This window comes from Pseudorasbora parva, chromosome 14 (genome assembly GCF_024679245.1).
Source record: "Pseudorasbora parva isolate DD20220531a chromosome 14, ASM2467924v1, whole genome shotgun sequence".
Taxonomy (NCBI): domain Eukaryota; kingdom Metazoa; phylum Chordata; class Actinopteri; order Cypriniformes; family Gobionidae; genus Pseudorasbora; species Pseudorasbora parva.
In genome coordinates, this window is record NC_090185.1 from 3,305,866 (window position 1) to 3,332,776 (window position 26,911).

General features: G+C 42.6%; 1 protein-coding gene across 1 annotated transcript in view; it reads left to right on the top strand.

Moving 5' to 3' along the window:
* The first annotated feature begins 7,732 nt into the window (after nucleotides 1–7,732).
* LOC137040803 (uncharacterized) overlaps nucleotides 7,733–26,911 on the top strand; it is a 45,264-nt gene continuing 26,085 nt past the window's right edge. Inside the window, exons 1-7 of the mRNA XM_067416573.1 lie at nucleotides 7,733–7,798; nucleotides 7,850–8,046; nucleotides 8,860–8,974; nucleotides 9,101–9,164; nucleotides 13,715–13,855; nucleotides 17,577–17,822; nucleotides 19,016–19,330. Of these exons, the coding sequence (XP_067272674.1) occupies nucleotides 7,733–7,798; nucleotides 7,850–8,046; nucleotides 8,860–8,974; nucleotides 9,101–9,164; nucleotides 13,715–13,855; nucleotides 17,577–17,822; nucleotides 19,016–19,330 (1,144 nt within the window). The remainder of the gene's footprint in view (nucleotides 7,799–7,849; nucleotides 8,047–8,859; nucleotides 8,975–9,100; nucleotides 9,165–13,714; nucleotides 13,856–17,576; nucleotides 17,823–19,015; nucleotides 19,331–26,911) is intronic.

Sequence of the window (26,911 nt, forward strand, 5' to 3'; positions counted from 1 at the left end):
CAAACAAAAATAAACCATAACTGTTACCTGAATGGATTAAGGAGAAAACGTACTCGGTTACTTTCGTAACCTCGGTTCCCTGAGAGAGAGGAACGAGTATTACGTATGGGAAAAACTCCTTTTCTCGAGAATGTGAAGCAAAACTTTTAATAAAGGTATCTATGTAAAGCGCAGTGAGCTGCACGGCCATAGCCCAGAGCGAGGAGCGCTCTGATTGGCCGGGCCGCGGCAACTGCAGGAACCTATGGTGAGGCGGCTGAGAGGAACGAACCAATGGGGGGCGTTCCAGAAGCCCGCCGAAAAAGGTGCTTATATTTGCATACAGGAGGCTATATAAGACCCTAATTCGCCATAGGTGTCAGGTTTTAAGATCGACTGAAGCGATACCTGAGAAGCATAAACACGGCACGGAACGTAATACTCGTTCCTCTCTCTCAGGGAACCGAGGTTACGAAAGTAACCGAGTACATTCCCTTTTTAGAGAGGTTCCTCGTATTACGTATGGGAACACAATGTAAAGCGCCGTGTGTGCTGACTGACCCAGTATACCCAAAGCACATGTTAATAAACCCCCGATAGACCGACAGAGGCGGCTTATAAGGGGAATGAAGAACCGGAAGAGTCGGTTCGTTTGAACAGCTGATCGGACATAGTCGGATCTTATGATGAATGAATAGTGCTTAAGGACTAATGTGTACAGGCCAAAACGTAAGGCAATCTGTTTGCCAGGGTCAAGATAGAGCCTAGATGGAGAGAAGCCCTGCTTGTAGAGCTGGAACCTCCAACTTGTAGAATCTGATAAAAGTGGACGGAGAGGCCCAGCCTGCCGCCGCACAGATATCTTCCAAAGAAATGTCACACGACCAAGCCCAAGATGAGGCCATGCCTCTAGAGGAGTGGGCTTAAATGCCTGTAGGACAGGTTAGGTCCTAGACCTATATGCTAGTGGGACTGCATCCACTATCCAGTGTGAGAGACTGTTTCATGACAGCACAAACTTTAGTGCGACCACCGAAGCAATGAAGAGCTGATCCGACTGCCTGAAGGGGGCGGAGCGCTCTAGATACAATCTCAATGCTCTGACTGGGCAGAATAGGTTTGCGTCTTATTCTCTCTGAGACGCGGGTTAAGCAGTGAAAAGACCTGCATACTGAAGGGGTTGATAGCACTTTCAGCATAAAACCATGCCTCGGTTTGAGCACAACCTTGAAGTTGCTGGACCCAAACTCAAGACAGGAAGGGCTCACGGAGAGTGCAGGTAAGCCACCCACTCGCTTAACCGAGGCCACAGCCAGCAGAAAAACGGTTTTGAGTGATATGTGCTTCAAGCTCGTGTTCTGAAGTGGTTAGGAGGGGGAACCCTTCATGGCCTCCAAAACCATGGCGAGGTCCCAAATAGGGACCGAGGTAGGGGCAAGGCGGGCTGAATCTCCTGGCCCCTTTAAGAAAACACACAATAAGATCACTTTTCCCTAGTGAATGTGCCGCGATCGGAGCGTGGCTAGCTGCTATGGCGGAGACACACACCCCGAGTATGGAGGGGGGACGACCCGCATCCATTAGCTCTTGGAGAAAGCGAGCAGTTCCGCCAGTTCGCATGAGTGTGCGTCGATGTTTCGCGTAGCACATTGGTTAAAAAACCACTGACCACTTCAAAGCAGAGCTGCCAGATAGCAGGGGCTCTAGCTTCCGAAATAGTGTTCATAACTTGTCAGAGAGGTTCCCGGATACCGTTGATGGGCCATACGTGGAGGGCCCACAGCTCGGGATTGGGATGCCAGACCTTCCCTTTCATTGGCAGAATAGGCCATGGGGCTGTGTCTGACAGCTGAAACAGTTTGGAGAACCATGTGCGGTTCTTCCAAAGTGGGGCTATTAAAAAGCACAGGCTTGCAGCTGGATCGCGATCGGAGGGAACATATAGAGGGAGTCTGGGCCAACATGGGCCAGGGCATCCCTGCGTTTGCAGAAAAAATATTGGGCAGCGTGTGCTGTGCGAGCTGAATCGTTTGCGGGTAAAGGGACCATCCCCCTGGGGACATGGGTCCTCTGGATAACATGTCCGGACCCTGATTCAGAATACCTGGCACGTAAGCCGCCCTTAGGGAGCTCAGATTGTGCTCTGCCCATAAAAGGAGATGCTTAGCCATGCAGTGAAGAGAGTCTGATCTCGGCTGCCCTAGCGATTTTGTGTACATTATCAAGACGTGGTGGTTCTTATGCCGTAAGACGCTCGTTGAGTCTTGAGTCTATGACAATGACTGTACTGATAAGCCTGCCCCTCGAAGGCGAATCTCAAGAATGGCCTGTAGTGGGGGTGGGGGGTTATCGTAACGTGAAGTATGCGTTTTTCAGATCTATTGAGAAAACCCAATCCCCGGGGCGAATGTGCGCGAGGATTTGTTTCACCGTCAGCACCTTGAAACGAGCGTGTCATAAGTGCTTTGTTCAGATGCCTGGAAAATGGGCCTGAGACCGCCACCCATTTTCGGCATGAGGAATTAGCGACAGTAAAAACCTGACTCGCTAGCGTCGGGTGTACTGTTTCCGCCGCTCTCTCCTTTAACAGTCTCAATGCCTCAGCGAGAAGCACGTGACTGACACTGCTTCTTACAGAGGGCTCGACCACGGCTTGAATCGCGGGGTCTGCGAGCAAAACTGTAGCGAGAACCTCGTTTTATATGTTCAACACCCAATATTATATACCAGGAATGGCCTGCCAGGCCTGGGCTCGTAAAGCCAGGGGTTGAATTAGATTCGGGGGCTGGCCGCTTAGTAATAGGGGCCTGTTAGCCGGGTTGCTTGTGCTGTAAAACTGCTTGTAACACTGTGGGGATAGTGTTAGTTTTGGCGGTGCAGGCTTTGCAGTGGGCGCGCGCCTCAAAGTTATATTGTGTGTGCGAGAGTGAACTTTGTGAAAAGTGCTTGGGTGCAGGAGTGCAGACTGTAAAGTGGGCACATTTCCTACATAGAAAGCTCTTTTGTGTGTAGTGTAAACAATGTGCAGTGGCGCACAACCTACGTAGAATACCCACGGTGCAAACCAGTGAGCAAATCCACAGGGGTAAACGCACACAGCATTAGTGTGCAGACGAGCGTGTTTAACACAGGCTAGTTGACTGCAATATTTCATCTCCAGTCACTTAACTTAAGGGAACTGGGAGAATGTAAGGAAGTGCAGGTGGTATGTGAGCCATTCCACAATGCCGTTATGCTCTAGTCTAGACTGAAAGCACGCATGCAGACAAGCGTGTTTGACCACAGGCTAGTTGACTGCAATAAGGCTAGTTGACTTTATATGGTGTAATCCGGTCGCGGCGGGATTTATTTGTGATTTTGTGAGGCTGAATTAACAGTGCTTATGTAGGGGTGCACACTGTGTAGTGGACACTTTGTCTACAGTGTAAAAACCTTTCCAGCCGCCTGAATAAAGGGGACTGGAAGTGATAGAGTGAAAAAAGGGCTTAGCTTGGCAGCCATTTTCCGACGCCCTTATGCTCTGACAGTGAGCGCGTGCTGTGACGTAAGCCGCGCTCTAGTCAGCAACGCGCTGTGGAAGGGGCGCGCGCTATCATGACAAGGCAGCCATTACAACTTCCTTGGCAGTAAGCGCGCGCTGCAGCGACATTGTTCTTGACATACCCAACAGCCCGAGCTCGCTCGTCTAACTTACTCTAGTATTCTCTGTCCGCAGCGCTTCAGCACGGCGGCGGTAGAATGAGCACGGCGAGAGCTTCGGCTCGACAGCGCGACTGAACGAGAGAATTGGAAGCGTGAGGAAAAACTCTGTCCGCGGCGCTTCTAGCACGGCGAGAGCTTCGGCTCGAATTTGTTTATTCACTCTAGTATTCTCTGTCCGCGGCGACAGCGCGACTGAACGAGAATTGGAAGCGTAAGGAAAAACTCTGTCCGCGGCGCTTCTAGCACGGCGAGAGCTTCGGCTCGAGTTTGTTTATTCACTCTAGTATTCTCTGTCCGCGGCGACAGCGCGACTGAACGAGAATTGGAAGCGTGAGGAAAAACTCTGTCCGCGGCGCTTCTAGCACGGCGAGAGCTTCGGCTCGAGTTAGTTTATTCACTCTAGTATTCTCTGTCCGCGGCGACAGCGCGACTGAACGAGAATTGGAAGCGTGAGGAAAAACTCTGTCCGCGGCGCTTCTAGCACGGCGAGAGCTTCGGCTCGAGTTTGTTTATTCACTCTAGTATTCTCTGTCCGCGGCGATAGAGCGACAGAACGAGAATTGGAAGCGTGAGGAAAAACTCTGTCCGCGGCGCTTCTAGCACGGCGAGAGCTTCGGCTCGAGTTAGTTTATTCACTCTAGTATTCTCTGTCCGCGGCGACAGCGCGACTGAACGAGAATTGGAAGCGTGAGGAAAAACTCTGTCCGCGGCGCTTCTAGCACGGCGAGAGCTTCGGCTCGAGTTAGTTTATTCACTCTAGTATTCTCTGTCCGCGGCGATATCGCGACTGAACTAGAGAAGAGGAAGAGCGAGGAAAAACTCTGTCTGTCCGCGGCGCTTCTTCAGCACGGCGAGAGCTTCGGCTCGAGTTAGTTTATTCACTCTAGTATTCTCTGTCCGCGGCGATATCGCGACTGAACGAGAATTGGAAGCGTGAGGAAAAACTCTGTCCGCGGCGCTTCTTCAGCACGGCGAGAGCTTCGGCTCGAGTTTGTTTATTCACTCTAGTATTCTCTGTCCGCGGCGATAGAGCGACTGAACTAGAGAAGAGGAAGAGTGAGGAAAAACTCTGTCTGTCCGCGGCGCCTCCTCAGCGCGACGGTATAGTGACGAGAGCTTTGGCTCGAGTTCGCCTATTCACTCTAGCATTCTCTGTCCGCGGCTGTAGCGCGACGGAATGAGAGAAGAGTGAGAACAACTCTGTGGCAGCGGCGGAAGAGCCGCGGCGGCGGCAGAGTGAAGAGAGCTTCGGCTTGAGTGTGCTCATGTCCTCTAACATTCTCTCTTTCCGCGGCGCTATACAGCGCGACGTAACGAGAGCAGAGGGAGAGTGAGAAGAGCTCCGTCTTTCCGCGGCGCTAAACGACGAGGCGGAACGAGAGAGTCCTCGAATAGAACAAGCCTGTAAGCTCTAGAAGTGGCGTTGCAGCGGCAACACACACACAAACACATACAACACTCAACATAGACACAGTATAAAGGATATATAACGCCGGATGGCGTAGCTGGAACAGCAGAGAAGGTGGAGAGGGAGTCCGTCGTCCTCAGCTGCAGGTTCCGCTGGTGCCTTTTCAACGGCGGTGCTTCTTCCGGAGGTCAGCGAAGGTATCGCTGAAGGAGATAAAATCTGACACCTATGGCGAATTAGGGTCTTATATAGCCTCCTGTATGCAAATATAAGCACCTTTTTCGGCGGGCTTCTGGAACGCCCCCCATTGGTTCGTTCCTCTCAGCCGCCTCACCATAGGTTCCTGCAGTTGCCGCGGCCCGGCCAATCAGAGCGCTCCTCGCGCTGGGCTATGGCCGTGCAGCTCACTGCGCTTTACATAGATACCTTTATTAAAAGTTTTGCTTCACATTCTCGAGAAAAGGAGTTTTTCCCATACGTAATACGAGGAACCTCTCTCGAAAGGGAAACACAACGATGAGTAGTGTTTCACTGCGTTTTTATCACCTACACAGATCAAAGACGAAAGAGTCCATTGGTTAAAATCAACGTGCTCTATCGACACACACACATATACTCACATCGCTGCACTTCACAATAAAACTATTAAATCCCACCCATCCATTCATAAAACACTCTCCAGGACATAGACAACATTCATAGCAACAATATTACTGGATATTATATACTACATTGAACTTCTAAGAACTTTAATACTCTGTATATAACGAGCAAACACTAGCTGCTTACCTCTCCTCAGCACACTCAATGCGGTCTGAGGACGCAGCAGCGCAAGCGAAACATGACGTCATGACGCTTGTACTATAAAACTCTTTCCCAAACAATAATGACAAAGCTCAAAACAAAATTATAACATTTTCTTGAATGAAAATAATATGAAATAAATTAACAAAAACTGACAGGAAGGATTATTAGTGAAAACCAATATTAACATATTGAATACTCATGAATATTAACATCCGTCACATTGGAGAAATCTAGAAATGCACTACAGCTAAAGCCACAAGTCTGACCATGTTATATTTCAGATCTGAAGATGATCAGTCTAAAACTCTGAATTTTATTAAACGTTTTACAAGATCGTTTCATGTGATTTTATTTTGAGATATCTCTAAAATATCAACTGATGTTTATTGCCACGTCTTCTCAGCTTTCATTCACTATTTTGCCTCTATTGTTTAGAGGTGCAAACTGCCCCATTCAGTTTGTCTCCCCGGCACACATTCACACTTCTGCGGACTGGTTATGGCTCTAATTATTTTTCTTTTGTCTGCATTATAATTACCAACGATTCTCTATTCAAACTGTTCTATTCAAACCTCATTTCTAAATCAAACTTCTCACTTTACCCCCACTGAGACTCTATTGAATGCATTTCGTCCAAATAAGCATTTCAGTAGTTTTACATTTAGAAAATGTTCATAAAAATTAAGTATTTACTCAGTGGCAGGTGTATCTAGGGCAAGCTAGCATGTTAGCTTAGCACACCAGCAAAACACCAATTTATACGATTAAAATCATGTTTTATTCAAAACTTGCTTCATATCGCTTTATAATTTATAATTCGAGTGTTTTATATAACAATATGTGATCTCATGTAGCTTGGGGTCAAAAAATCTGACAGAAAATATACAATGCTAAAAGCTATGTGGAATAGCATTGCATTATAAATATCATCTATTATGAAACCACCCAACATGGCATAAAGAACACAGACCAACCATATATTGCCGCGATTGTGTGTTTATTGTCTTAAAACGTGTCTATCTGCATAAAATAGCGATCTGGCGATCTCTGGAAGCTGTTTTGGAAATGTCTGATACTTCCTGAATGTCACATGGTGTGTCTGTTCTTCATCTATGCATATGGGAGTGAATTTTCAGTAGTACAGCTTTCCAGCGCCCTCCGGCTGCCAGAATGAATTGAAAACACAGCATATCACAGTATACTGCGCTCATAATCACACATCCGCGGATTTTGGATAAAGATTGAATAAATAATACTTCTCTGTATAGAAATTTGACTCAAACATGTGAGAATCTGTCAATATTTCTCCATATCATATTCATAACTCCTGGCACATATTAACACATTACGGTCACTATAAGACTTTGAGAATAAAACAGAGGTAAAAAAAATTAAACTTTAGTCTTAGATCTTTTTAATGATGTATAGTTTGTCAAGGTAATTACTTACATCTGATAGTAATTTTGAGCTAATTTAAGCAAAGAGAGCTTCAGCACGTCCTCGTCCTCGTGACGGTTAACAGGTTAAAGGAAATGTTGGATGCCGCTCTGATTGGTTTATTCACGTTACGCCCAAACCACACCTATGAATAATAAAGCTACTTCAGACCAACCCATTTTAGATTTGCGCCGGGCGCAAGAGCCATTAATTTTCTTGTTGTTTTATCAATCCACAATAATAAACAACCAACAGGCCGAGCTATGGGAATAGCGAACAGCGCTGAAAACTTTCCAGGCAGGTTTTTTTGTCTGCACAGACCTCAGGCTCTCCCACTCCACCGCCCCGGTCTTTGAGATCTCCATCCAGAACCGCTTCTTCCCTTCTTTGTGAGTCAGAATGCGATGCTGTGATTATCGGCAGTTCCATCGTTCGGCACGTCCATGCTGCCTCAGGACAGGTAAGGTGTGCAGTCACTGTTTTCCTGGTGCTCGTGTTCTTGTTGTCTCTGCACAGATTCCCGCGATCCTGAATGGTGACGAGAGCGTCGGAGCGATTTGTGCTGAATGCGAAGGTGAACGGCATCAGGATATGGCAGACGGAGGTTCTGAAGACGGACTTCATGAGCCTGATGGAGACGGTAAGCAGAACATCACACGCGACGAGGGTCATCATGTCCGGAGCGCATCCCACATATCGATGAGGACTGAAAGGTTCAGTAGATTATTTGCTCTAAATGAATGGTTAATGTCATGGTGTAACTCAATCTCTTCTGGGAGTGGCCTAGGCTTTTCCGTGCTGATGGCCTACACCCCAGCAGGATCCGAGCGGATCTTCTGTTGGAAAATATCTCCTCTTAGGCTCCGTCCACACGGAGACGTGTTTAGCTACGTATACATTTTGTAGCGTATCAGTGTTTCGTCCACACGGATCCGGCGTTTTGGAAGAATGAATCCGATATTTTCTGAAACCGGGTCCCAGAGTGGATAAATCTGAAAACGACAATCTTGTGTTTTCGTGTGTACAGCCAATCCGAATATTTTGTGAAAAGGTGATATCATCACGCTACGTCCGGCACGGTGAAAGACTAAAGGGATACAGCTATGGGCACTGGGCATGCGCACATTAATAATGCGTCATTTAATTACCATATCTGCATTATTGTAAGGGTAGGTTTAGGGTTGGGTAAGTCTAGGCGTTAATAAAACACATCTGTTAAGTAGCAAATGTATTTATTGTTATTTTATCGTGAGATTTTGCCTCACCTCCTTCCACCGCTATGCCCCTTCTAGCCACAACTCTTCTCCTCCGTTATTAGTGTATTTCTGTGGCAGAATTACAGCGCCACACACTGGCCTGGCATGTTTACTACATCGTTTTGAGTCGGTTTCAGTGATCTCGTTGTTACGAGTACAGAGTCTACGGAGACAAGATGGTGAGTATCAGGTTTATTTGAACAACCAGTTGAGTTTGAAACTTGACGGAGTGAAGATGGGCTGATGATAGTTCGGGTTTGTGTTGCTCAGGGTGCACTGGGAGATCGTAGGAGGTATCGCAGGAGAGGAACGCTGGAGAACACAGAACACACACACGCTGGACACTGGAGATCGCTGGAGACTGGGTAGAAGACACTGGAGATGGGTAAGTAAGATCGAGGGAGTCCTTAAGGTCAGCCGCAGAGGTTAGTACCTTTCTCTAACGAGACCGGACAGTGACTGCGTGGGTGTGTGTGCCTTTTGTGCTCCTGGTGATTGTGGTGGGTTGCAGGTGTGCGTGGTTAATACTCAGGTGAAAGTGTGCGCTGTGTATCTGTGCCGTGGGAGCCTGGCGAGTCTGTGACACTCGTGTGGACGCAAGATCGGATTGGGAAAGCTCTGGCTTCATGTGGACGGGGCCTAAGACGCTACACACTGTATGACTAGTGAGTCAAAGCACAAATGTCTTTGTTCCACCCACATAGTTAGTTGATAGTAATGCGAGTGTAGTGCATTCTAGAGAGACTGTTTCTATTCCCCGATCAGTGAGGTCAAACAATAAATCTCTCATAGGAATAGAAAAGATTACTGTGATTAAAGCTGGGCATGCACTGTGCGATTTCACCAAGGTTACCTACTCACACTGTACGAGTAGATCGCATGCGATGTAAAGCCAAAGCTCACGATTGATGTGCTCTCACTGTGCGGTCCGACCCTCGAGCGCGTCTTGTCTGCTCACACTGTACGGGTGAAAAATGCGCAATAAAACCCCCGTGGCGACGATAGACCATGGTGTATTATAGAGAGGTAAATGCATCAGCTATTGATATCAAGAGGATTTAGAATTTATGTATAAAATTATTATTATTAGAGTAGGCCTACTTTTATTATTAAATTGATATTACATTAATTTGCCCCCTCCCCCAAAAAATTTCATAATGCACAATCGTCACACTACATAAATTAATAGATAGATTACTCCTCACTATTTAAAAACATTTAGCCCGATTAAACAAGGAATTATAGGTCTATAATTATATGTTTATAATGTCAGAACACTGCAATAATGTCCGTCTCAATGAAAAGTAAGAGCAGATTTATTTAAAAATTACTTGTTTAACACCAAATGGGCCTACTTCTATTTTTTTCTCACAATATGGACCAAAATACAAAATATTAAGAAAATAAATTAAGGCAGTAGGCTACGTTATCAGCATGTTGAATTACATTCATCTCTCGTCGTCTGAGAATATGCGCCGAAAGCATGCCAGATTTTACTTTCACTTTCTGTAGTGGGTAATTCACTGGGTTTGAGACTGCGTTTGCGCATTGCGTGATATCCACTGACTCGCGTTCATGAATAAAAATGGGAAAAGGAAGAAAAAAGAAAGAAAAAAAGACAACATGACGTGTCAAGATGGACAACGGTTCCCACTTTCCGTCATAATAAGATTAAGTAGGCCTAGGCTAAATATTAATTAATATTTAAAAAATAAATAAAGATAAAAATAAAATGTGAAAGTAAAACAAGTAAATTAACGATCAACTAGCTAAATGAATAAGATGCACTGATCTATACAACACAAACTGGAGCCACAACAGTTCACTTAATTTCTGCTATTTGATAGCTGCCTACATAATTAAAGATCTCCCTCTTTTCGTTCTTCCTTAATGCTTTTAAAAATTAAATGGTTAAACTTCTGCTTTGGCGCAGGCGCAGTGAGGGGAAATAGGGCAATCAGTTCGTGGCTTAATGTTACTCAGAGAACAGGACACAGAGTTCATTTATTTGAAGTGCTTGTGCTAAATGTTTCACTCTCAGATAGAAGAAAAAATCTCCTATCTCTTGCTTTGGCCAGCGTGTATAGACCTCCAGGGCCCTGTGTTGATTTCCTAAAAGAGTTTGCTGATTTTTTTTCTCAGACCTTTTGGTCACTGTTGATAAAGTATTGATTGTCTGTGATTTTAACATTCCCGTCGATAATACAAACGATGCGTTAGGGGTCGCATTCACAGATTTATTAAACTCCTCAAGCAAAATGCCACTAGACCACTCATTGTTTGAATCATACACTAGATTTAATTATATCGCATGGAACTAATCCTACCGATATAGATATCATACCGCAAAGTGATGTCACTGATCAGTGCCTTGTTACTTGCTCACTGTGTACTGATGATATTTGCCATATCACGCCGTTCAAGCTGGCGGTTATTAAACCTCTCACTGAGAAACCACAACTAGATCCAAATCAATTAGCAAATTACAGACCCATTTCAAATCTTCCATTTCTGTCTAAAATACTAGATAAAGTTGTGTCTGCTCAATTCTACCTGTGAAAAACTTCAGACCTCATCACCGCACAGAAACTGCGCTCGTTAAAACTATAAATGACTTGCTCTCAGCTGCTGACCAAGGCTGTGTCTCTAGTACTAGATTTACTTGATCTTAGTGCTGCGTTCGACATTATAGATCATAAAATACTCTTAGATCAACTACATTTCCTGTGACGCTGCTTTGAAACGATATGCACTGTGAAAAGCGCCATACAAATAAATGTGAATTGAACTGGAGGCCGCTGCCAGTCCGGTAGATGTGTGTGAACGAAAGCACAACGCAACCCGGCCGGGTCTCCTTCTGTTCTTTTTTGCTCGATATGTAATTCAGCCGTTTTTAGACGAACTGTAGAACACACCCCTGCTACCAGCAGGAGCCACTACGGTACGCACAGAAGGTCAATATTCATCATTAACCAAACGCTTTTCACCTGCACAAGATCTCAGACCGATGCACGAAAGCAACCAGACAGTGCAACCGTGCCCTTATTCTAGCTTTAGTCATCGAGTCACAGCTAATACTGTCTTAGCATGTGGTTAACACTTCATCTTTTATAACACGAGATCACACAGTTGATGAAAACGTCATGCGATCCACTCACTGTCTCGGTTAAAACACACGCATGTCTCAGATTTGTTCATCCATTTGAGCTTGATTTTGGTATATTAATAATAAAACGGCTTATGCAAATATATGACTACATATATAAAGCCACAATATCCACTTGGACAACACAGTGTTAAATTATTTATAAAATGCAGTGTTTTTTTCTATTTCCTGAAAAGTAGCGGTTTTGGACAAGCATAGTTTAGTAAGTAAGCTTCTGGGTGTCTTGGGGCCAAAATGTATTTTAGCCATGTCACAATATGGGGTAAATCCAGCGCTGTATGTGTCCGTTATACTGTTGAAAATTACACCAGTGACAGGAAGTCGAGGCGTACTGGAGCTCAAAGTGAGAAACTGACCATGTTCAGAGTGTGAATTAAGAGCTTAAATGAGCTAGAAGGTCACATGCACTAACACTGAATCAATAGGCAGTTATTTTAACTTATTCTAGCGTTTCACTTCACTTTACTACAGAGCAGCTTCACATCAGCACGTCTGTCATTTTATTACTGAACCAGTTTTGAAGAGTTACTCTCTTCATATTTGTGGACTGAAACCGTTGAAGATGTTTCTGCCTGTTTTGCTCTGCTTGTGTTTGTGGCGTCTGGTTGGTGAGTTTGAAAAGTGTTTTTATGGCTTCAGTTGTTTCTGTTCTGGTAACACGTGATAAATGACTGGTTCATTTAGTCAGAGAGGATCAACATTCACTGTTTCAGGCTCCGCACATTCATTAACAGCGTATTCGAGATCAGCGAGCTGTCAGTTTAACAGCGGTGAACATTTCCACATTTACATTAAATATGCCATTCTCATGAATGGAGTTCAGCACTGAAATTACATCAAAGAATTTGCCATTGAGGATAATGAAATTACAGAATTGTCAATATTTTAATCTTCGTGTTCCTATTAATTCCTTTCACATTCACTGTTATCATTAATCCAGTTTCAGCAGAGAAAGTGCTTTCCAAAAGGTCTGGACACTTTGACAATCAAAAAGACAAATGGCGTGAGACTCTTCAGGACTATTATAAAAAGAGATTTCATCCCAATATCCATAAACTTAGAGAGTAAGATAGTAGTTGGATATATTTTATGTAAGATCTTTAAGTGAATTTCTCTTTCCTCATCTGAAATAACAGCCGTGCCTTTCTCCAATGAACTTCCTTCAGAAAGGAATTCCAATAAAACTTTCTCTTTTAATTTAATTTTAATGAAAGACCTGTCTAATATCCTTGTTAGTGCATTTTTTTTATCAAATATATTTTTACCATTTATAAGGAAATTAGTCTTTATTATCTACTTTATAATAAGACCGATGGCTGCTCATCAAATGAACAAGTCCAGAAGGGATAGCTTACTGTAAAAAAATCTTTATATTTTACAGGAAAATTTTACTTAGCCGTAAAAGAATCAGAATAAATGTTTTGTGTTGAATCAAACAGATTATGACAAACGTTATGGTCACACACACCAGTACTGTTATTGTAGCTGACGCTAGTTTCACTTTACTTTACTAAAAACCTGCTCTCACATCAGCACGTCTGTCATTTTATCACTGAACCAGTTTTGAGTTCGTCTTTTCATATTAATAATAATGAATCACAGAGATTTAACATTCATGGTTATTCTCATAAAGAAATAATGAATCTGTGATATTACTGTCAGATCAAGTTTGAGTTCAGGTCTATATTCAGTTATTATGGATAGAATCAATAAAATAAAGTTCATATGAAGCTCAGATACTCAACAGCTTTAGTTTTAGTGTGACATTAAACATTACAGTTCCTTGTTATTTAGTTATTGTTCAATATATAAATCTATTTCTCTTTTCATTCATCATCTTTTGTCTTTGTACCGCAGAATATTTTTCACTTCACATTTAAATGAATAAAAGTATTTTAGTGAAGCTTCATCAAACCAACATCGAGATTTTAAAGCTTTAATCTGTGAAAAACTCTTCAGGTTCTTCAGGAGGGACTCGTGATGAAGAGAAGAGAGTGTCAGTGATGGAGGGAGATTCAGTCACTCTTAACACTCGTCTCACTGAAATAAAGGATGATGAGATTCAGTGGAGGTTCGGATTCACTGTAATCGCTGAAATCAGTAAACTAGGTGTTGAACAACCTCTGATTTTTTAAAGTCGACATTTATGTGATGAAAGTCGACGTCGACTACTTGCTGATGACGTCTTTAATAATCAAATAAGCCTGAACCTCGAGCTGAGACACGAACATGAGTTTTCTTGTGCTCAGTTATGACATACATTATGACATACATATATTTCATTGCATACATTTTAAAAATCTTGCTTATTACTTACAAAGCACTAAATGGTTTAGCTCCCCAATACTTAAGCGAGCTCTTAACACATTATAACACATTATACTCCATCACGTCTACTGCGGTCTCAAAACTCTGGCCAGTTGATAATACCTAGAATATCTAAATCAACTGCAGGCGGTCGATCATTTTCCTATTGAGCTCCTGAACATTTTTAACTTTCATTATTCAAATCAATTGACTGATTGTTAGGCTGCATTAACTAGGTCAGCCGGAACCGGGAACACTTCACATAACACCTGATGTACTCGACACATCATAAAAAGAGTGACATCTACACTAATGTTAGTCTCTCTGTTTATCCCGAGGCTTATCCCGGATCTGGGCCGTGTCCGGATCGGATGGTGGACCTGCGCCTGGACATGACCAACGCGTCCTGGAGTGTCTGCTGAGCCGTGTCAAATGGTGTCTCCTCTGAATTTGCCTCACCGGCACGAAATGCTCAAAAAACCTGACTCCGACGCAATAACTCCGATCTTTCAAGTATTCATACTCTTGTGTGCTCCATCCTAAATAAACCTGTCTCTTCCGTGATACCCTGAAATTTTAAATATTCCGATCTAATATGATTTCTGACCTGTAAGGTTGCCATAATAATAATCATACACGGTGTGTTAATAGGCCAGAGGAGAACTGGCACCCCGACTGAGTGTGGTTTCTCTCAGGTTTATTTTTCTCCATCATGCCCCGGTGGAGTTTCCGTTCCTTTAGTCGCCTTTGGCTTGGCTTGCTCATTTGGGGACACTTAAAATATGATCAACTAAATTAAGTTATTCAACTAAATATACAAATAACATTTATGAATTAGGTTTTATTTAATTCTATAAACTAAAATACTGATCTGCCAAAATTGTCGCTATATGATAAATTAAAATAAGCTGATAACATCACAGTTTTCTCCAGAACGACTGTACAGCCAAATCTAATTTTGTTGCAATATTGTCCTGTTTGACACTGTGAAGCTGATTTGACACAATCGCGATTGTAAAAGCGCTATAAAAAATAAAGTTGATTGATTGATTGATTGATTTACATATGACACAGCGATGCCCATATGGATATTGCTCCGAGTCCTACATGACAGCTTTTGTATTCTTTCTTTTGTCTTTGGTTCGTTATATTTCTCACAGATTTCTGCTTGTTCTGGATCAGCTATAGATAAAGTAGCAAAATAAAGGTGACATGTAAATGAATGCATTAGTGAGAGAGAGATTGAGTGTGAATTAATTCGACCTGCCAGCGTCTCTCTACTAATACTGAAGCTGTGAGTTTTAGTTACTAAGAAATATATGCTATAACTTTTCAGTTTCTAAGCTGTTTTATTGTTAAATCACAGAACAGTGTTGACAATATATTTCTGCGCTACTGAATGTTTCTGTGTAAGGCGCACGCGATCTCTGCATGATATGCGAACTATATGTGTGTTACAATGCAGCATCACATTCGTTTAGAACGGTGATTTACTTACGTGTACAATAAGCGTGCATTCTCCTGATCAATTTTGAGCCCCCAGATGGTATAATCAAACATGTCTTGTGGAGAGCTCTCTGAGTATGTATTTATTTGTAATTTTTAACTGTTGGAAACAAAGCCTGCGTGTCCGGAAATTGCGCCCTCTATAGGCCAGCGACTAGTCGATGTCAAGCTTAAAGCGCTATGGCAGAGCATTAGTCGACTAGTCGGTGCAACCCCTAATCGACACACCATTTTGTTTCTTTTTGTCATTTCATGATATTGTTTAATTCAAATGTTAAACTATTAAATTTAATCAACCATTATAATCTGTTGATCTGTGTCAAACCCTGTTCCTTTTCAGTCGGTCACGTTTGACATTCGTTGGAACTGACGACAAATTGGGGATCGTTTTCAGAGACCAATCTATTTCGAGTGTTTATAAACAGGCTAATGAATACTGGCATGCTGTTCACGCATTTCACACTTCGCCCCACAGCGCGGGTATAAGTAAGGAAGTGGAAGCACTGCGTCTTTGCTTTTCTGCTTCAGAGCTGAAAAATTGCTGTAGTTTCCGGTGTTGTTTCCTACGAAGAGTGTTACTACGAGTCTGCCTTTGGATAAGGGGTTGAATGGCTTTTTTTAAAGTCGACATTTATGTACTGTACTGTACTGTACCTGTACTGTCTGCAAATTTCAGCCCGTGGCTGAACCCTTTATTTCTACGGACGGGAAAAGATGCCCCTAGAAATAGGGTGTCCAGGCATGCTGTGGTCTTCACGGATGCCTTGTTCTGCAAGACCCACTTACGCCGCATTCACACGGGGCGTAGGCGTTAACGCTTGACGGAGTGCGTGGCTGAAGCTTGGTGCTGACGCGATCGTCATAGTGACAACAGCCAATCACATTAACTTGCCGCTTGGACCAAAACACAACACAAAAAAGCGCCTTTTTTGGTTGTATGTGCGAGTGCGATTCCCCGTGTAGTTGTTGTCAGCGCACTGCACAGGTGCACGAAGCTGTTAAGTACATTAAATCCTGAAAAAGCGCCGACAGCGGGAAGAATATCACGTAGTGGTCCAGGAGCTGCGTCTGGATTTTTAACGGTCTATGGTCTGGATGGTTCACGGAGCAGTAATGGACGCAATTGGCTAGTGTCTGCTGTAGGATATTTGCATACGGCGATCTGATTGGATGACGCCTGCGCTGGCACTTGAAAAGTCGAGAATTCTTCAACTTCTGCCGCTTGCAACGCGAGTGAAGCGCCGCGACGGAACCCACAATTCAGTTTGGCAACGGATGATGTCACCCATTCAAAGTAAATGGGAAGCGTTAACGCCTACGCCCCGTGTGAATGCGGCGTTAGTGTGACTATTGGATAATGCTGCGAAAGCGTGCCTGTATCGAGAGATGGAACGCAGCGGAGCCACATCCTTCTGAGGAAGGAGAGTTGGCAGTTGCACATAGGGACTAACTGATAAACAGGAAAGTGTAACATATGGCAGTCTCTAAAGGGGGTTCCAACTTAGTTCTAGGGGAGAAAGAACACCGTCAGAGACGACAGAGCGAGCTGGGGGGCCACGTACAACGGGCATGCAGTTTTGGGTCTGTAGACGGGGCCCCGACTGCATTGGCAAATCAACTGCCTCGAGTTGCTAGGAGTGTGTCTTGCGCTGGGCCACCTCAAAATGCCGCTACATGGCAAGCACGTTCTGGTCCGTACGGACAGTACTGCGACCATTGCGTATATCAACCTTCAGGGTGGTCTACGCTCCGCCACTTGCTGCAACTTACCCACCATCTTCTTCTTTGGAGTCAGATGCATCTGAGGTCACTATACACCCTATTGGCCCAACTGGACCTGGTTCCCCAAACCAACTCTCCTTGTGACAGCCCCTTCCTGGCCTATTCCTCTGAGGAAGGATCTACTTTCTCAGAGACGGGGCACTCTGAGGCACCCGTGTCTAGACCTCTTCAAACTCTGTGGCACCCGTGTCTAGACCTTTTCAAACTCTGTGGCACCCGTGTCCAGACCACTTCAAAGTCCATGAAGACAGTACTCTTGACTGCATTGACTTCCATCAAGAGGGTAGGGGACCTGCAGGCACTTTCAGCGGATCCTGCCTAGAATTCGGGCCGGCCAACTCTCACCTCATCCTGAGACCCCAGCCAGGATATGTGCCCATGATTCCCACCACTCCCTTCAGAGACCAATTGCTGAATCTGCAACTTCCTTTGGAGGAGGCAGACCCAGCCCTGTCTTTGCTCTGTCCTGTTTGTACCTACATGGATAGAACGCAAAGTTTCAGGACCTAAGAACAGCTCTTTTACAGAACAGGTCTGTTACGGAGGCCAGCAGAAGGGAAAGGCTGTCTCCAAGTAGAGGTTGGCCCACTGGATAGTGGATGCTATTGTCTTGGCGTACCAATCCCAAGACGTGCCTTGCCCATTCAGACTGCGAGCACGCTCAACTAGAGGTGTGTTCCTCCAGCCGCTGGCTCAAGGCGACACGCCGACAGACATTTGTAGAGCTGCAGGCTGAGCGACACCTAACATGTTTACTAGATTTTATAGCCTCTGTGTAGCGCGAAGGACCCATTTAAGTTTTGGCTTGCAATGCCACTCCTGCCTCCTGGGCCGGATACGTGCGTTATTTTCTCCAGTTGTGTTCCCCATAAATGGCTTAACCTGTCAAGCTTCTCCTTCACCCCTCGGCAACAGAGGCTGCTTGATGGCAGACCTACACCTGTATGCATGTGGAACGCGTGTGTAAGCTGGGTATCCATATGTAGCAGTTCCTACAGCAACCCCATATGTGTATTCCTCCACTGTATCAGCTACCGTAAATGGCTAGCCCCATGTCTTTCCCTCTCTGACGGTGTTCTTTCCCCCCCTAGAACTAGGTTGAAACCACCTTTAGAGACTGCCATATGTTACACGATCCTGTTTGGTTAGTCCTTATGTGTAACTGCCAACTCTCCTCCCTCAGACGGATGTGGCTCCGCAGCTTTCCATCTCTCGAGACAGGCACGCTGAAAGGGCCAGTGCCTGTGGCGTGTTGTTAGGATCACATCCGTGTTGTTAGGATGTGACTGACTGAAAGGGAACGTCTCGGTTACGTATGTAACCCTTGTTCCCTGAAGGAGGGAATGGAGATGTACATCCCGTCACCAGGTGCTGTGCCTCTGCTGAATGCCCGACTCACTAGTTTGGCTCCTCAGTGGAAAAGCATAGATGCAGTGCTTCCACTTCCTTATTTATACCCGACCTGCGGGTCGGAGCGTGGAATGCATGAACTGCATGCCAAAATTCATTGGCTCGTTTTTAAACACTTAGAGTACATTGTTCTCTGAAAACGATCCTCAATTCGTCTGTCAGTTCTGACATACATCTCCATTCCCTCCTTTAGGGAACGAGGGTTACATACGTAACTGAGACATTTATGTTTGTTCTGTGTGTTTGATGATTCAGTGTCAGTGACGGAGGGAGATTTAGTCACTCTAGGCTCTGATTTCACTGAAATGAAGGATGGTGATCAGATTTGGTGGAGATTTGGAGATAAAGACACTGTAATCGCTCTAATCAACAAACGGCCTGAAAGCTTCACTGTATATGATGATGTTCCTGATGGGAGATTCAGAGACAGACTGAAGCTGGACAATCAAACTGGATCTCTGACCATCACAAACATCACAATCAAACATGCTGGACTTTACCAACTACAGATAAAAAAATACTGGGCGTCTTCTTATATCAGTCTCTCTGTCTACGGTGAGTTAAATATCAGTTTCACATGTTTTATTTATTACAGTGAGATATAAAGATGTATCTTATAATGAATAATAATTTTAAATGATTAATTCCCTTTTTTAAATTAAAAGCAGGTTGCATTAACTCGTACATTAAATAACATCCTCATTTCTCTTTATTCTCTGATGTTTTCCAGCTCGTCTGCCTGTTCCTGTCATCAGCAGTAACTCTTCTCAGTGTTCTTCATCATCATCATCATCATCATATTGTTCATTGGTGTGTTCATCAGCGGTGAATGTGAGTCATGTGACTCTCTCCTGGTACAAAGGAAACAGTTTATTGTCCAACATCAGTGTGTCTGATCTCAGCATCAGTCTCTCTCTACCTCTGGAGGTGGAATATCAGGATAAAAACACCTACAGCTGTGTGCTGAACAATCCCATCAGCCACCAGACTCAACATCTGGACATCACTCAACTCTGTCACACATGTTCAGGTACGGCAGCAACGCTGATATTAGTTGATGTCAGCGCTGATATTAGCGTTTATTGACTGAGCTGATCTCAGTTTGATGTTTTTATTCCTCAGTCCACTGTTGTGGTCCCACTGAAGCTGTGATCCGATTGGTCCTCGCTGCTCTGGTGGGCGTGGCTACTGTCATGATTGTGGTTTATGACATCAGATCCAGAAGAGCTGAACGAGATCAAGCTCATATTCACACATCAGGTACATGATTGATGATGTCATCTCTCACAAACTGATTTTGCATATATTAATATTTGTGAGATTTTTTAATTAATGGCTTCATATTTCCATCTTTTTCAGGAAGTGCTTGAATCTAAAGCAGAACGCTGAACTTTAAAGATTCTTCAAGTGTGTTTTTTTTTCATCATAAATACTGATGATTATTTGAGCTTCTGCTCTCTTTCAGTGTCAGATTTTTTAAATCGTAATTGTAAATCTTTACATTATTATTCGGTCATTCATTTTCTTCTTGTTTTTCTATCCACAATAAAAAAACAAAAACATTTTTAACCTGAGAAAATACTGATTTGGGACTCATTATAATATACTTTGAGATCACAGTGAAATGCATAAACACAACATATCGGTGCTCCATTTCCTCCATCAGGCGATTGATAAAGTCTTTAAATCTCTAGTGTGATTTGTCTCTGTGTCTCATCTGCGGAGCAACAGCTCCTCCTAGTGGCTCTCCCTGAATTGGCATGTTATCAGGAGTTATTTGCTCAGTATCTTCTGTCTCGTTTGCTTTCTCACTTAAAGTCCTCATGAAATCAAATCAATCTTATTTACTTTGTTAGCGCATACTACAGTTCTTAGGGTGAACAATTAATCCGTGCAAGTTAATACACAGAAAAAAATTGTTTGCCGTAGTAATCTTTAATTAAAATCTGAAGTTACTTCCGGTCTGGAAACGGCGTTCCTTCTCAGCTGATGTCAGTTTGACGGCTTGCGTTGTAAAATGCGTAACCACTTCCCTCTACAGTTCGTCTGCTATGAGTGAGAGATGGAGAGGAGGAGCGCTGAGATAAAAACCCTGCTCTCTATTCAGTATTCTGATTCACTTGGAAATACATCACAGCACTGAAGAAAACTCACTCGCTACTTCCGGTTCACTGGGACTTTAAGAATTTCTTCTGTCTAAAATACTAGATAAAGTTGTGTCTGCTCAATTCTACCTGTGAAAAACTTCAGACCTCATCACCGCACAGAAACTGCGCTCGTTAAAACTATAAATGACTTGCTCTCAGCTGCTGACCAAGGCTGTGTCTCTAGTACTAGATTTACTTGATCTTAGTGCTGCGTTCGACATTATAGATCATAAAATACTCTTAGATCAACTACATTTCCTGCGACGCTGCTTTGAAACGATATGCACTGTGAAAAGCGCCATACAAATAAATGTGAATTGAACTGGAGGCCGCTGCCAGTCCGGTAGATGTGTGTGAACGAAAACACAACGCAACCCGGCCGGGTCTCCTTCTGTTCTTTTTTGCTCAATATGTAATTCAGCCGTTTTTAGACGAACTGTAGAACACACCCCTGCTACCAGCAGGAGCCACTACGGTACGCACAGAAGGTCAATATTCATCATTAACCAAACGCTTTTCACCTGCACAAGATCTCAGACCGATGCACGAAAGCAACCAGACAGTGCAACCGTGCCCTTATTCTAGCTTTAGTCATCGAGTCACAGCTAATACTGTCTTAGCATGTGGTTAACACTTCATCTTTTATAACACGAGATCACACAGTTGATGAAAACGTCATGCGATCCACTCACTGTCTCGGTTAAAACACACGCATGTCTCAGATTTGTTCATCCATTTGAGCTTGATTTTGGTACAATAATAATAAAACGGCTTATGCAAATATATGACTACATATATAAAGCCACAATATCCACTTGGACAACACAGTGTTAAATTATTTATAAAATGCAGTGTTTTTTTCTATTTCCTGAAAAGTAGCGGTTTTGGACAAGCATAGTTTAGTAAGTAAGCTTCTGGGTGTCTTGGGGCCAAAATGTATTTTAGCCATGTCACAATATGGGGTAAATCCAGCGCTGTATGTGTCCGTTATACTGTTGAAAATTACACCAGTGACAGGAAGTCGAGGCGTACTGGAGCTCAAAGTGAGAAACTGACCATGTTCAGAGTGTGAATTAAGAGCTTAAATGAGCTCGAAGGTCACATGCACTAACACTGAATCAATAGGCAGTTATTTTAACTTATTCTAGCGTTTCACTTCACTTTACTACAGAGCAGCTTCACATCAGCACGTCTGTCATTTTATTACTGAACCAGTTTTGAAGAGTTACTCTCTTCATATTTGTGGACTGAAACCGTTGAAGATGTTTCTGCCTGTTTTGCTCTGCTTGTGTTTGTGGCGTCTGGTTGGTGAGTTTGAAAAGTGTTTTTATGGCTTCATTTGTTTCTGTTCTGGTAACACGTGATAAATGACTGGTTCATTTAGTCAGAGAGGATCAACATTCACTGTTTCAGGCTCCGCACATTCATTAACAGCGTATTCGAGATCAGCGAGCTGTCAGTTTAACAGTGGTGAACATTTCCACATTTACATTAAATATGCCATTCTCATGAATGGAGTTCAGCACTGAAATTACATCAAAGAATTTGCCATTGAGGATAATGAAATTACAGAATTGTCAATATTTTAATCTTCGTGTTCCTATTAATTCCTTTCACATTCACTGTTATCATTAATCCAGTTTCAGCAGAGAAAGTGCTTTCCAAAAGGTCTGGACACTTTGACAATCAAAAAGACAAATGGCGTGAGACTCTTCAGGACTATTATAAAAAGAGATTTCATCCCAATATCCATAAACTTAGAGAGTAAGATAGTAGTTGGATATATTTTATGTAAGATCTTTAAGTGAATTTCTCTTTCCTCATCTGAAATAACAGCCGTGCCTTTCTCCAATGAACTTCCTTCAGAAAGCAATTCCAATAAAACTTTCTCTTTTTAAATGAAAGACCTGTCAAATATCAATTAGAGCGTTTTTTATCAGATGTTTTTACCATTTTTAAGGAAATTAGTCTTTAGCATCTACTTTAGAATAAGACCGATGGCTGCTCATCAAATGAACAAGTCCAGAAGGGATAGCTTACTGTAAAAAAATCTTTATATTTTACAGGAAAATTTTACTTAGCCGTAAAAGAATCAGAAGAATAAATGTTGTGTGTTGAATCAAGCAGATCACTCAAGTCATTTAAACCATAATCCAACCCTTTCTACTAAAAGATACTCTTGCCTCTAATTGTAATCAATTAGTTATTCCACACTTTCATTCTATGAGGAGAGAAATTATGAACAAATCACAGTTTCCAAGCCAAGAGTGCTTGAAATCCAGATGAAGACACTGAGAAAATTAAGACCATCCACTTTCTTTGATTGTTTCTTCTATTGATTCTTTTAAAGACATTATGCGGAATAAAAAAACAAATCAAATCAGGGTCAGAGTCTTTGTTCTTGGAGAAGTTTCCCTCACAGCAAATTATGCCACTTCCAGGAAATCATGTGATTTAGGACAAAATTGCTCATTTAGAAAAAAGCTTTAAGTGAATTTGAGAAAACATAATTGTGCTATTATTATTATTATTTTATATTATTCTTTAGTTATAATCATTATACATTTTGGATAATGTAGTAAATCTATGCATGAAAGCATGAAATTTGAGGAAGGTTTCATGTAAAATATGCGGTATTGTTACTGTATACTGTAGGAATGACCCAGTAGGCGAAACTGGTTTGTAGTTCTGAATCTGATGCGCTTGGAGAAGCTGTGATCTGATTGGTCGTCTCTGCTCTGGTGGGCGGGGCTGTTGTTGTTCTGGTTTATGACATCAGATCCAGAAGAGCTGGACAGGATTTTTGATGACTGATTTTTAATGTCTTTCTATATTCCTCTTCATCAGAGCTGTATGGAGTCAGCTTGAAAATATAAAATATAAAAATAAAAACAGGTTCAAAACATTGATAAAAATATAATAGTATCGCAATGCTAGTGAAATATGATACACTGGTTTGAGTTTCACAGGATTTCCAGCTTTAAATATTCGTTTAAGACTCACTAACGTAACATTTTTAACTTCTCAACTTCACAGGATACTTTTAAGAAGAACACCATCGAACAGGATCTACAGGAAGTTGAGCTGGAGCTTAAAGGACAACTCCGGTGGATTTTTAAGTTTATCTTGATCGTTATATCTTTGTGAGTTCTGTGTGTAGAAAGAAAAACGAACCGGATTGGTGCTTGCGGCACGGAGTTATTACAGTTAACGCCCAGAGCCCCCTCAGCTAAACGGCAGCTTTAGGGGCATAAACGTAACGGGTGTCTTTGTGCCTCTTAACAGACACAAAATGCAATTAAAACGTCTGTCTAACATGAACAGCTCCCTTACACGACAACGAGATGCGTATAACCACTTAAACTCACCTAAATAGTGTTTTAGACGGCTAGCACTTTTAAGAAATATGCTAAACACAAGCACACTTTTAGTGAAGTTTTAGTGTATTTATACAATATACAGCTCTGGAAAAAATGAAGAGACCACTTAACATGGATTTCTCTTAATGTTTTCTTCATAATACTTATATAATACAATATATTAAATATGTAGCGTATGCATTTATCATTTGAATGTTTTCAAAGTTGACTCTATATATATAAACAAGCATTTGTCAACTATTATTAAGCATTGCAATATGCATACTTATTAATATGTTGTTCACTTTTACTTCTTTAAAGGCTGTTGTCCATTACATGAAACGTTTAACAGGCTACTACTGAAATTCCCACAAGGATTTTAACATCATATTATTAGAAATGCATCATAAGCACCGATCTCTACAGAGAACAGTGATCAGGGCCGGACTGGGACACAATTTCAGGCCGGGAAATCCTACACCCATCCAGGCCAATATGCCCCCAAAATAAAATGTAGAAACACAGACGACCCTATTTTTAGACCTAAATAATTAAAGGCTTGATCTCAAACGGTACCCTCACTTCCCCTTTCCTTTTCTTCATTTTCTTAAATATCTCTGTCTCCATCTGGTTTAGTATAAATCAAAGTATTATATTTAAGACTGTAGCGGCAAAACAAGCTTCAAATTTCCAGTTTTGTCTCTTGTTTCTTGGCCACTGTGAGAGGTGATGATGCAATATTTCGGACGCGTGCAAAGTAGTATGAATTGAACCCAAGAGGCGTGTTGATGTTTCTTAACGATAACTGAGGTTTATTAAGTCAAAATAAAGATGCATTGTAGCATAAAACAAACAAACAACTGCAAGGCCGCTTTCAGGCTTTCTCCATGTGCACGGTCAAAAGACTGTGTGCTCTTGCACCAGCGCCCCCCTCCTGTCAGGGGTGGCCTATCCTCTTAAACATTTACTTCACCTATAGAGGGCACACACTCAAAGAAATAAACAATTAATAATACAACAACAAAATTATATTTAAATAAACAAATTGATAAAAAATTAAATAAACTAGTAACTATGGCTCCTACACCCGGCCCCTAATTGAGGGTTAAAGCATCAATTACAATAAATTAAATGTAAAAGGAGCCAAATGTGTCTATACAAGAAAAATGAATACTCATCTTTATTCAGTTGTCACTTCTATTTTTCAGACCTTATCTTCTGCATCCTCTACTAGCAGGCAAAGTTTGGTAATAGGTCTTTCCAAGAAACCAGTCTTTGTCTTAAGTTTAACAGTTCTTATGAGTCCTTTGGAATCAGGTAGAACTTCGGTTACTCTTCCAATAGGCCACGATCCACGAGGTGCTGAACTGTCCACAACTAGCACAATATCTCCTTTCTGCAGTCCTCTTTTAGCAGTAAACCATCTTTGACGTTCCTGCAGCAATGGTAAGTATTCCTGTGACCACCTCTTCCAAAACAGGTCTGCTAAATATTGTACTTGCCTCCAACGACGTCTGATGTATACATCTGATTTTTGAAACAATCCAGGTGGCAATGTAGGGCTAGACTTTAACAGGAGAATGTGATTTGGTGTAAGAGGTTCCAGATCATGATGGTCATCAGACAATGTGGTAATGGGACGACTATTCAGGATAGCTTCTATCTCACAAAAGAGTGTTTGTAGTTCTTCATCATCCAGGGTGTGTTGTTGTAGAATAGAGCATAATATCTGCCTCACCATTCGAATGAGTCTCTCCCAAACTCCTCCATGATGTGAAGCTGATGGAGGATTGAATGTCCACTGAATTCCCCTTTGGAGCATTGCCTTCTGGATTCTGCTTTGGTTCCATTCTGAAAGTGACTTCCGTAATTCTCTGTTTGCACCCACCAGGTTAGTTCCGTTGTCAGATCGGATATGCAGCACTTGACCTCTTCTGGCTATGAATCGTCTTAGAGCGTCAATGCAGGAATCAGTGTTCAGTGAGTGAGCCATTTCTAGGTGAACCGCTCTGCTTGTCATGCAAGTAAAAATGACTCCATACCTTTTTACTTGACTTCTACCTCTTTTTGTCTCGAAAGGTCCAAAGTAGTCAACGCCAACATTGCTGAAAGGTGGAAGATCAGCTCGTAGTCTTTCCTTTGGTAAATCTGCCATCTTTTGCTCTCCAATCTTTCCTCTTACACGCTTGCACACCACACATTTAGAAAGAACTTTGCGGGCTGCAGAATTGGCATTTATAATCCAATATTTCTTTCTTAAGTGTGAGAGAACATGGTTTCTGCCAGCATGTCCAAGCTGTTCGTGAATATGTTGAAGGATAAGTGTGGAGATGTGAAGATCTTTGGGAAGTATTATTGGTCGCTTTGACTCATCAGGCATTGCAGACTTGTCCAATCTTCCTCCAACTCTCAAAACTCCATCATCCATCACAGGGTCTAGCTTGTACAGGCTGCTGAATCTATTCAAGCGCTTTCCTACAAATGATGCCTTTCCAATTCTTGATATTTCCTCTGAGTACCTTTGTCTCTGGCAAAACTCCACAATGGCCTTTTCTGCTTCCAAAATATCATCCAGGGTAATGGATTGCCCTCCAAGTGATGTCTTGAATGCTTTAATTTCACCACATACCTTGTTTTGGCTCTGA